Here is an 11,659-nt window from a genome sequence, read left to right as displayed (position 1 = left end):
ACCTGAATTTTGAACGTATAATTATGTCCAAATTTGATTTAATCTAAGTCTAACAAATTCGATCATACAGATCGGACAGAGTTTTGTCACCCTTAAATGTGAATCTCTTCGCAAGTAGAAAGGGCAAAGCGGGAAACAACTGATAAAACGCATAAAACTACCGGTGTGCAAGGCTCTCGCGGTATCTTCATGGTTTGAACTTGTAACCATTAGCTTTACAATATCAATTTTTCACCTTCTTTAAAAGGGCCAGTACTCCTATTGTCTTTGCTGTAGGCTCTTTATTCAGTCCATTCGACAATTAAGAGAGAGAGAGAGATATTTTACCAGATGAGCAATAAAATTATGTCACCTACCTCCCCAATCAATACAGAAACAATGGACTCCGAATTTCAATCTTGAATCTCACAACTTGATAATTCCTAACAGTTTCCTTCTCCCTGCAAGGCCGCAACACAGCAACTCTTCACTTCAAAGCGAGCGTGCCGTCATGTTGTATTCTCTGCCCATATACTAAAATTAGCAATTCTCCTACCAGGAGCCCAGCAGTTCAAATTTCAATCCCTGCTCTCCACTCTCCTACGGTAGGAGCATATTCCCTGAAAACCAGAAAAGTTAATGATTACCAACTTCATTCAAATGTATTATCCGGCTTCCTACATGGAATATACAAGAAGCTTCTTCCAGCAATAAGGAGGGTTAGCAAGCCATAAAGAAGCAACTCTCACATAAAAAAGGAACACCAACTCGGTATATTCATATATGTCTTACTCCACAATGGTACATGGAAGAAAGTGAGTTCAGAATACCAATACCGAATCTCAGGAGATAAAAACAACTAAAAAGAAACCATTGGTTTAAGTGGGTTCAGGATTATTGAGCGCCGTCATATAATAGGAACTTAGGAAGTAAACACGTCCCATGATGGTGGCTCAAAAATCTGAAATTGAATTACTGATCATAGGATGGGTCCGTTTTTCTTTCTGAAACTTGTAACGAGCATCAGGAAGCAAAATCTCTACCAATCTAAACAACAGTTCAAGCTCCATCTAATTATGACTTTAAAATAACACAATGGATCTCAAATACAGGATCAATAAGTGTAGCATAATCGCATTTTTTTTTATAAATAAAAAAATGTAGAGAGATAAAAGCTGGACTAGAAGCTAGTATTTCATCAATTAATTTCATTATCATAATTCATGTAGGTATCATGGCTTACCTGATACTTCTTCTATAACTAATTTCAAACCAATTCTTATTATCAATTCTTTTGTGCTAAACTTCTCTTGTTTTAACTAGTCATGAATTGTGCATCACAATTATAGCGCGATCATAATATCACAGTGACAATGGACAAAGGAGACAATGGTTAGAATTCTTCCACTAAAAAAACTGTGACTACAGCATGAAGAGGATATGGAATGACAAAAACTGGCCTTTCCAGAATTACCTCCATATCCTGTGATAGAGCACCAATATCAGTCTTTAGATAAAATGTGGTACACTTTATCTTGAAGTCACTCCCAAGAAAAATTCACCAAGCCCAGCACAAAATTAAACACCTCGAAGGTTAATTTCTAGATGCTCTATCTTCTTAGCCAGATCATGCTTCCCACAATTCTTCAGCCCATCAGTGACCATGTCAAAGCACCGAGAAATAGGCGTCAAGCCCATCTCTGTCATCTCCACCAAATAGTTTGCAGCATCAATAAACCTCCCTCCTCTCCCACACATAGTTATCAGCATAGTGTAAACTGGTCTATTGGGGGGATGACCCTTAACCTTCATCTCACCAAAAAAGCTTAAGGCATCATCAAACTGCCCACTCCTACACATGCCCTTAATTATTGGTGCATACAAGCTTGGAAATGGCTTATGTCCATCCTCAATTGAATTGTGCAGAAGCCTGAAGGCCTCGTCAATCCTACCTAACTTTGAAACTGCAGGAATCAATATCTTGTAAGTATTGATATCGGGGCAAAGCCCCAAATTACACACACTATGGTACATATCAACACAAAATTCAACCTCCCCAGATTTACAAATTGCTTCTATCAAAGAATTAAAGGTGACTATATCGGGTACAAACCCTTCTTTAGTCATCTTCCTCACCATATCCTTTGCTGATTCTAGAAAACCCGCATTTAACAACCCTTCAATCAATAAATCACGCCCACGAAGAGGAGGGTTAAACCCCTTTTTGCTCATCTCCTCTAGAAACTCTTGAGCCTCTCTCAGCTTACCTGTCGAACACCACGCGTTCACGAGAGTGGCATAGGTCCTCTTGTCAGGAACCACGCCCTTCCTGATCATCCTCCTAATCAAAGCGTACGCACCGTGGAACAATTTCACCTCACACAGAGCAAATAACAGGGAATTGTAAACATCAACAGTTTGCTGGCAATTCAAAGATTGGCATTTGTTGAATATCTGCACAGCCTGATCGATCAGCCCGTGTTTCCCATACTGTTCAATTATGAAACTGATAGTACTAGGCGAAACCTGAAAAGGGTAATTGTTGCTTTGAAATTTCTTGTTGTGGTCGATAAGGGACCACATTGAGGAATACCTACGGTGACAAGCGAGGATCTTGATCAGCTCCTCGAATTCGAGCGAGGTTGGGGAGTAGTGTGAACGAGCCCAGTGAAAGAAGCGGAGGGATTCGGAGGGGGAGTTGGAGCAGGCGCGGAGGACGCGGAAGACGAGCTCGGAGGTCACGGGGATGTCAAGCTTATTGAGGGTGCGTTCAGGGTGGACCTCGCGGCGCACAATGTTGGCGATGTGATGTATTGCGGCGAAGTAGTCGTCTTTAGTGGTGGCGGAGGTATCAGTGTTTATGGTTCTGAAGTGGCGGGTGATGGCTCCGGAGAGAAGCAGCTTGGTCGTGCTGCGGTGGAGGCGGAGCATTTGTGGGGTTCGTGTTGAAACCTTGAAAGACAGATTCATTAAAAGAGGAGGAAAAAAAAAAGGTTATGTTTTTTAGGTGGGGGCTCCAATCTTGTTACTAGCTACAATCCTCCAAAAAGGTTAAAACCATTTTTTTTTTATAAAAAAAATAGTTTGATTGTATTAAATTACCTAATAAAGTAGTTACTTGAGAACCGTATGTACTCGATCATCATAGTAAACTTGTTGCTGTGTATCACTTATTCATTCATACTAGGAGAGATGTCAATTGTGAGGGCTAATGCTAGACTTTCATATCCTAACGGGACATTTGATTCATAATTGAATAAGTGCGAGGTGAGGTGAGCGTGAGATGTGTGAGGTGAGTGTGATAATATTTGGTATGAAATAAAGAGTGAGTATGAGTGTAATAATGTTAATAGTATAATTTACCTAATACCCTTTTTCCTTTTAAATAATAAAAATAATATTTTCTATTACTTTAGTTTAACTAATAAGGGTAAAATAGTATTTTACATGTTCAAACCCATTCTCCTTTGTGGAGAATAGCTATTCTCACCATTCTGATGAGTTTGACTATTTTCCAAAGAGAGATAATAGAGGGCAGAAGGAGTATGCAATGCCACCATCCCAAAATCAATCAAATAAGAGAATTGACGATTCTCAGTCTTATCTCATCCTCATTCCGCCCTCTAAATACCAATCAAATGTCCCACTATATCCCCTTAAAGTATTGCGTCTCGTGTGGGTTCGCACATATCTCAGTTTCAACCTTCAAAAGATTATGGATTCAAGTGGCCGGAAGAGGTGAGGCAATTCTTTGAGATAAAATGCATGAGGGCCCGAAATGGACAATATCTTCATGAAGAATAGAGTACACACATTGATACACACACACATATGCACACACACATATACATATAGTATTGTCAGGTAATATTAAATTATATTGTTATACAGTAGCACAAAATCTACCTTGCATAAGGCCATGATGAATTATGGTGTAGGAATACCAGAGGATGGAATTAGGGTTCTTTTTCTATGGAGGAGATCGTGATCTCCTGTGCAACTGGATGAGGCAGATACAGCAAAGAAACAATTACTTTATTATCATTAATCAAAACAAACATGGGAGAAACTAGTTGTAGAAAACCAGCATTGAAATTGAGGCACAATACACACCTCTTTATTATAAAAAGACAATATCATATGACCTCAATGAGGTACTAATAAAAACTGAATATTTTTAATTGCTATATCAGAATTGTTTCTGTAAATAGTTCACAAGGTTCTTGTCTACTTGAAATGCCTTGGTGAGTACATCAGGATTGATGGGAGGATTGGACCCGAACACGGCATCTGCTATTGTAATGACACCAGGATTTTGGCTGCTCAAACCCGCAAATGCAACTGCGTTGGTCTTCCCAATATTGAGTTGGAAGTGAATGAGACCGATTGGGAACACAAAGACATCTCCGGGGTTTAGGATTTTAGTGAATAGACGGTTATTGTTTGCGTTGGACGTGACGAATCCAACGTAAAGTTGTCCTTCAACGACTACAAGGATTTCTGTGCCGCGAGGGTGAGTGTGCGGTGGGTTTAGACCGCCATATGGTGCGAAGTCAATGCGAGCAAGGGATATGCCAAGGGTGTTGAGCCCTCTAAGTTCATTAACAGTAACAGGAGTGACTTTAGAACCAACTGAATCCGAGATGTTTCCAGCAATGTTAAGGCCCGAGTAAAAGAAATCGTCCGCATTGACGAGCTTCGGGTCCTTGCAGACCTTCCCATTCACAAACACTGCAATAAAGAAACTCCATAATCGTAAAAAAGATTTCATTATAGAAATACATAGAATTGTAGCTGGGAAGCGACAGAATACAATGAAAGAATTTCAATTGAACCAATCAAATCCCGGTAATAATTTTGATGGGATTCAATTGACTTTGATGGGATTTGATTGATATATAACCCAGACTAATTATAAGGCTATAGCAGGAAAAAAAGAAGAAGGGAAAAGAGTACTTCACATACCACCATTTTTGGTGTCATTGAGGTCTACGCAGAAGTCTTGAAGAGGGCTGGGATCATAAGCAGAGGCAATTGAGGAAGCCAAAACCAAAAGAGCAAAAGCTACAAGAAAAGTAACACTTTTCATTTTGGCAAGTAAACTGTGTTTGCTTTGTAAACTAGGATTTTGAGAAATCTAAAGTGGTTTTGTTTTGTGTTTAGAGACATTTGGTGGGGATGTATATATAGGTGGAGGTCACTGACCAAGTCTGTAAAATATTTCTACATGAACCAAGTAGTCATCCTTGGCTGTCTATTTTTGTAAAATATTTCTACATGAACCATTCTTTAACAACTACACGGTTTTGCTAAAGAAATTACACAGTTTTTCTATGTGCCAATCCTGCAATTGTTGGCCCGGTCAAATTTGAATGGAAGGATCAACGTGTTTTACTTGTAAATTTTGTGTTTATGTGTTGGGTTTTACTTCCGTTATAGTAATGAAAAAACCACATTCGGACGTACTCCAACTGGTTCTATGTATTGTTCCAGTTTTTATCAGATGGATGGAACCTATTGTCAAAGGTAATGGTTTAAGTATTGAGAACATTCACCTGATCCTTTGTAAGCTTGAACTTTGAGGAGAACCCGTGTTTCATATGGTATTGGAGCCTTAACCAGTCGATAGGACCTGGATATCATAAGTTGGAACGCTTCTTTTTTTTTTTTTTTTTTCTTTTTTTGTGCACGATATGACCCGCTTTGACTATTTTTGGATTCACATTGGGTAAATTTATCGGGTCTGTGTACTAAGTCACAAGCTATGCACATAAGACAAGCCCCATAGAAAATTCATGCATGAACTCATGTCCCCAGAGAGGATTGGATCCCAGGTGGGACTACATGACTAATATGAACCTTACCGCTAGGCCAACACATTATTGGCAAGTTGGAAAGGTTTGAATCATGAGGCGAATCGAATTTTCTATATGTAGATTAGCAGGTGATATTACCTCATGTTCGATGAATCCTTCTTCCAACATTATTCTATTAATGTTACTTAGTCTACTAAAAAAATGATGAAACTTCTTCCCACATAATTAAATAATAATCTACCCTAGGTAATCTTAAGACTTCTAGTCTTGTTTCTTTTGATCTATTTTGGATATTGTGTCACTAAGTCTTGCAAGTGGCATCATATCAAGACTAAAGTACACACCCAATTTTCTACCAATAATTTCATTTAGAGCTTCTATATTTTTTTGATTCCTTCTTTTTTATTAAGATAATATTATATATATAATATTATAAATTTTTTATTTTATCTTTTAAATTAAATTTAAAAAAACTTTTTTTTAGAGTTTATAAACTACCTTATGCTATAAATTTCACCAAACACCTAACAGTTTATAAGTTAACTTATTTTAACAACAAATAAGCTCTATCAAACGGAGCCTAAGTTTTTTTACTTGTTACGTAATGATTTGAATACATTAATGTTCAAATTTGGACAACAGGACTATTGAAAATGACATATTTTCTAGAGTAGAAAATGAGATGTTTTGGTGATGTGGTCATGTACGGTCATGGAATTGACGAACCAGGCAGGTGTGGACAAGTTCTATATGTATGCATTGGGATCGACAAGGGGGTCTGACAGTGCTTTATCATAAAAGCTATAATTTTATTTTTTATTATAAGTGTAATATCTTTTAGGGTAGTATTTTTAGGAGTCTATTATCTTTTTTATTAAGAAAGTTATAATTTAAGTACGGTTATGTATGCCAAATATAAATATGTTGTTAAGACTATTTGCTTGGTAGTTTTGAGAATCATAATAAAATCGGAGAGATCTCTTTTCTCTATTTTGTTCAATTCTTGGTGGATTAAAACTATAGAAGTTATCATTGTTTTCGTGAATTTCCCCCTTGTTTCACCAATTGCTGCATCAATTGGTGTTGGAACTTTGCACATTCTCGAATCATGCTGTCAAAGAGATAAGCTGCAGTAAGGGATGAATGATGTAGGGTCATGGGATCAATGAAGTAGGCAGGCGCACTCAAATTATATTTGGATTTGGATAGACAAGGCGCTTTGACCCATTACACTAAAAAAACCTTTTATTATTATCCTTTTATAAGTCGAGTAATATCTTTTAGGGTATTATTTTTAGGAGTCAAATATCTTTTTTTAGTAGAAAAGTTACAATTAAAGTGTGGTTATTGATCAAACCTCTATTTTGAGGTCTTAATATCCTTTAATTAGGATGTTCTAACTCTTAGATAGTATATTTATGTTAATATAGTTAGTTTTACTCTTATAGTTGTTTGCCTTTGCTGTGTAGAAAATCAGGCTAAAACGATTAAATTGGAGACTTTTGGATGTGAAGAAAGGTGCTGAGAATTTAACAAGTGTCCAGACACCTTTTGGTGCTGTCCGGACGCATACAGGCTAAAGTAATAGCAGGACCTTCCCAATTTTGGAGAGCTTCACATGTTCGGACATCCCATTAAGACGTCCAGACACTTTAAGGCAAAACTAATAGCTGAAGCTTCAACAATTTGTTTACAGTTCAAGTGTCCAGACATCACTCACAACTATCTAGACATCACCTGTCCGGACACCCATTGAAGCCGTCTGGACACATTTGGGCAAAGTCCACAGCAGAGCCTTCTCCAAAATCTAGCAAAGAGCAAGTGTCAGGACACTTGTCGCGATTTTGTAGTTTTCTGCATAGAAATTTCAGTGGCATTTGGGGTAAATCTTATTGTAATCAATGGGGGACGACTTTGTAAGGGTAGTTAGGTATTTTTCATTGTAAAAAGAGGGCAAAAACCCAATTCCAAAGGCTTTGGCCTGATTTATTCATTCTACAATATTGAGCCTCATTGTAGTTCTCTCTCTAGGTTTTACTTAGTTCTTGTTATTTTGATTCTAAACATTGATTTTCTTCTATAAAATTGATGTTTATCTTTATTATGATGAGTGGCTAAGTCTCTTTTATAGTTTCTAGTCCCGAACGGTAGGTGCGAGGTTTCGATTGCTCGAGGTACGCTTTAAGAGTCATAGCTTCGATCTCTCTCCTTTAATTTCATGATAGTTGTGTAATTAGGTGTATGAGAATGACACGTTTGATTGTGTTCTTGGATCGTCTAGTCTAGGGATTCAATTTAATGTGTTTGATTAGGAATTGTGAAATCCCAATACATGATTTACTTAATTAATTGAATTTCCAATTGCATAACTATTAATTATGTGTATTGATGATGTGATTTTTTGGTTAATTATGGAATATGCATGGGAGAGTTATGGTTTATTGGTCTTTGAGTGTGAAACTAAGATGTTAGCTAAGTCGAGCCCCAAGGGGGAATATTCATCCATAAAATTATGTGTTTATCCCTTTGCGTTCATCGTTGACCAAGAGGCCCGATGGCCTCCATGTTGGAATCAAAGTCTTTACGCCCCAATTCTCATTGCATATGCATGATTGATAGTATCGCACAATGCATTGTGTATGGTTGTGCGTGTTTGCAATGTTACCTTAAGTATGGGAGCCGAATAGCAATCGGGAAGGATTAGGGACTAGGTTTTTAGTTAATTGTTTCAAATCAAATCTTGTTTATTTTTGGTTACAAATTGCATATGCTACCGAGTCATTCGGCCATCTTTCTTACTTGTATTCATTTTGAGAATAATGCTTGAGACCCCCAAAAGACCCCCATTTAATGTGGAGTGTTTGATGTGAAGTGGGTCCTACATGCGTGTTTTTAATCAATGACTATTTTAATGCCACATAAATTTGAGAGACTTTTGGGGGTGATATTTTGGGGGTCTCTAGCATTGTCCTTATTTTGATATTCATTGTATTTATTAGTATTAGCCAGTTGTTTACATGTCATTCACCATCAAATTGCATTGCTTCCTTGTGGATACGATACTGGACTCAACGGATTATTACTTGCCAATATCCTACACTTGAGGTAAGGGTAAGTACACACATTTTGGTATCGGTAAGTTATCACACAGTATGTAAACCTAAACAGAAGCTGTAACGGCCCATCTCCAAGCCGGGCCCATGGGCCGCTACCCCCAACCCCTCTCCCCTGAGTTTATCACAGCAGGTAGGTTGTTGGTGGTGAGAATCGTACCCCCGATCTCACCACCCTTTAACATAGGGGCTTTGCCAACCTATGTCACCAACTAAGCCATGATGTGCGAATACCAGCTCTACTCGAGGATGGAATTACTTTATTATCATTAATCAGAACAAACATGGGAGAAGCCAGTTGTACAAAACCAGAACTGAGATTGAGGCACAATACACACCTCTTTATTATAAAATGACTATATGATATGACCTCAATGAGGTACTAATGAAGATAAATATTTTCAATTGCTAGGCCAAAACTGTTTCTGTAAGTAGTTCACAACGTTCTTGTCCACTTGAAATGCCTTGGTGAGTACATCAGGATTGATCGGAGGATTTGACCCGAACACAGAACTTGCTATTGTAATGACACCGGGATTCTGACTGCTCAAACCCGCAAAAGCAACAGCGTTGGTCTTCCCAATATTGAGTTGGAAATGAATGAGACCGATTGGGAACACAAAGACATCTCCTGGGTTTAGGATTTTAGTGAATAGACGGTTATTGTCTGCGTTGGACGTGACAAATCCAACATAAAGTTGTCCTTCGACGACTACAAGGATCTCTGTGCCGCGAGGGTGAGTGTGAGGTGGGTTTAGGCCGCCATATGGTGCGAAGTCAATGCGAGCAAGGGATATGCCAAGGGTGTTGAGCCCTCCTAGTTCGTTGACAGTGACAGGAGTGACTTTAGAACCTACTGAATTCGAGGTGTTTCCGGCAATGTTGAGGCCCGAGTAGAAGAAATCGTTTGCGTTGACGAGCTTTGGGTCCTTGCAGAACTTCCCATTCACAAACACTGCAAGAAAGAAACTCCATAATTGTAAACTATTTTCATTATAGAAATATATAAAATTGTAGCAAGGAAGCGATGGAAAACAATGAAAGAATTTCAATTGAACCAATCAAATCCCGGTAATAATTTTGATGCGAATTGATTGATTTTGATAGTCATGATATATATATATATATAACGCACACTAATACGGCTATAGCAGACAAAAAAAGGAAGGAAAAAGAGTAATTTACATACCACCATTTTTGGTGTTATTGAGGTCTACACAGAAGTCCTGAAGAGGGCTGGGATCATAAGCAGAGGCAATTGAGGAAGCCAAAAGAGCAAAAGCTACAAGAAAAGTAACACTTTTCATTTTGGATTTTGAGAAATCTAAAGTGGCTTTGTTTGTGTTGTGAGACATTTGCTGGGGATGTATTTATAGGTGGAGGTCAGTACTGACCAAGTCTGTAAAATATTTGGTTGTCTATTTTTTTTAATATATTTTTGACATGAACCATTCCTTAACAACTACACAGTTTTGCTATGTCCCAATCCTGCAATTGTTGGCCTGGTCAAATTTGTATGCAAGGATTAATGAACAAACTAACTTGCAGCACTGAAATTGAACCATTCTATTTTATTTTTATTATATATATATTTTTTTTTTCTTAACATGAACCATTCTTTATTGTAACTTATTGTTTGTGTGCTAGGCTCAACTTCCATTATAGTAACAAACAAAACTACAGTTTGACATATTATGGCCGGTTCTCTGTATCGTTCCAATTTTATTGGATGTACCATTGCTTCTTAGCTCTCTTGTAAGTTCAAATGTTTAGGAGAACAAGTGTTTCACGTGATATCGGAGGCTGGCCCAAACTCCACAACCTAGGTTTGAATCCTTCAAATATGAATCCTTCCTCCTTCATTACTCTATTACTTGGTCCACTAAAATGTTGAAGAACTTTTCTCGTACGTAAGTAACAATCTAACTACTCTAGATAATCCCACGACTTCTAGTCCTTTTTTCTTTGAAAAAAATAAGGAAATGGTACGTTTGGGTGTCCATATTTCAAGTCTACAATATTCTGTAACCAACATTAGTTGAATGTAGAAATTTTTTTTATTCAAGTAATCGCCTGCCTTTACCCTGATAGACTAACAAACTTCTTATGAGCGCACACATGGATTTTATATATGTTTGATTGGTTTGTGACCTAGTGTATGTCGAATGGTTTACGCAATGCGCACCCAAAAGGCAATGGTTGTGGATTTAGGATTATTTTACAACAATGTAATTTATTAAAATGATATTAGCAATGAACATTCATCTTAATGTTTCGTCTCATAAATTAAAATTGATGAAAATAATCAAAGACCATGTAAGATGAAATAATATGTAAATATATAACTAGAACACATCAGTATTGTTATGCATTGTTGTTTAGATATACACTTACTAAAAAAACTACACATATAATATATATATATATATATATATATATATATATGAATTAGTATTTTTTAAGATATATATATAAACATATATATATATATATATATTAAGTATTATATTTGGTTAAGATATATATAAACATGTATATTTATGTGTGTGAAGTATATATGTCAAGTATATTCTTTTATATAAAAAAATTTGGGGTGGGCTGCAGCCCCCCTTGTCTCCGCCCTTGGATGGATGGAACCTATTGTTAAAGGTAATGGTTTAAGTATTAAGAACATTACCTGATCCTTTGTAAGGTTGAACTTTGAGGAGAACCGGTGTTACATTAATGCTCTTTTTACTTGTTACGTAATGA

General features: G+C 37.2%; 3 protein-coding genes across 4 annotated transcripts; all 3 read right to left on the bottom strand.

Annotated features, from left to right (window-relative positions):
* Positions 1-140: 140 nt before the first annotated feature.
* Positions 141-2,965, bottom strand: LOC120016168 (pentatricopeptide repeat-containing protein At5g18390, mitochondrial). 2 transcript variants are annotated; one of them, XM_038868810.1, is made up of 2 exons: positions 1,440-2,965; positions 141-599 (listed from the first exon to the last, which is right to left on the bottom strand). In XM_038868810.1, exon 1 carries the CDS (start codon positions 2,947-2,949, stop codon positions 1,558-1,560), a length of 1,392 nt encoding a protein of 463 aa, XP_038724738.1. In that variant the 5' UTR covers positions 2,950-2,965; the 3' UTR covers positions 141-599; positions 1,440-1,557. The 2 variants fall into 2 exon arrangements, with proteins under 2 accessions (XP_038724738.1, XP_038724737.1); XM_038868809.1 differs by having other exon boundaries at positions 1,454-2,965.
* Positions 2,966-3,993: 1,028 nt separating this feature from the next.
* LOC120016425 (germin-like protein subfamily 1 member 7) lies at positions 3,994-5,129 on the bottom strand. The gene is made up of 2 exons (XM_038869197.1): positions 4,945-5,129; positions 3,994-4,710 (listed from the first exon to the last, which is right to left on the bottom strand). Exons 1-2 carry the CDS (start codon positions 5,066-5,068, stop codon positions 4,169-4,171), a joined length of 666 nt encoding a protein of 221 aa, XP_038725125.1. The 5' UTR covers positions 5,069-5,129; the 3' UTR covers positions 3,994-4,168.
* Positions 5,130-9,148: 4,019 nt separating this feature from the next.
* Positions 9,149-10,243, bottom strand: LOC119980129 (germin-like protein subfamily 1 member 14). The gene is made up of 2 exons (XM_038822790.1): positions 10,098-10,243; positions 9,149-9,863 (listed from the first exon to the last, which is right to left on the bottom strand). Exons 1-2 carry the CDS (start codon positions 10,213-10,215, stop codon positions 9,310-9,312), a joined length of 672 nt encoding a protein of 223 aa, XP_038678718.1. The 5' UTR covers positions 10,216-10,243; the 3' UTR covers positions 9,149-9,309.
* Between the last annotated feature and the right edge of the window lie 1,416 nt (positions 10,244-11,659).

The sequence above is a fragment of the Tripterygium wilfordii genome, chromosome 15 (assembly GCF_013401445.1).
Source record: "Tripterygium wilfordii isolate XIE 37 chromosome 15, ASM1340144v1, whole genome shotgun sequence".
NCBI classification, from domain to species: Eukaryota; Viridiplantae; Streptophyta; class Magnoliopsida; order Celastrales; family Celastraceae; genus Tripterygium; species Tripterygium wilfordii.
The sequence above is the reverse complement of the archived record's forward strand: the minus strand, read 5'-3'. Positions and strand labels throughout refer to the sequence as shown.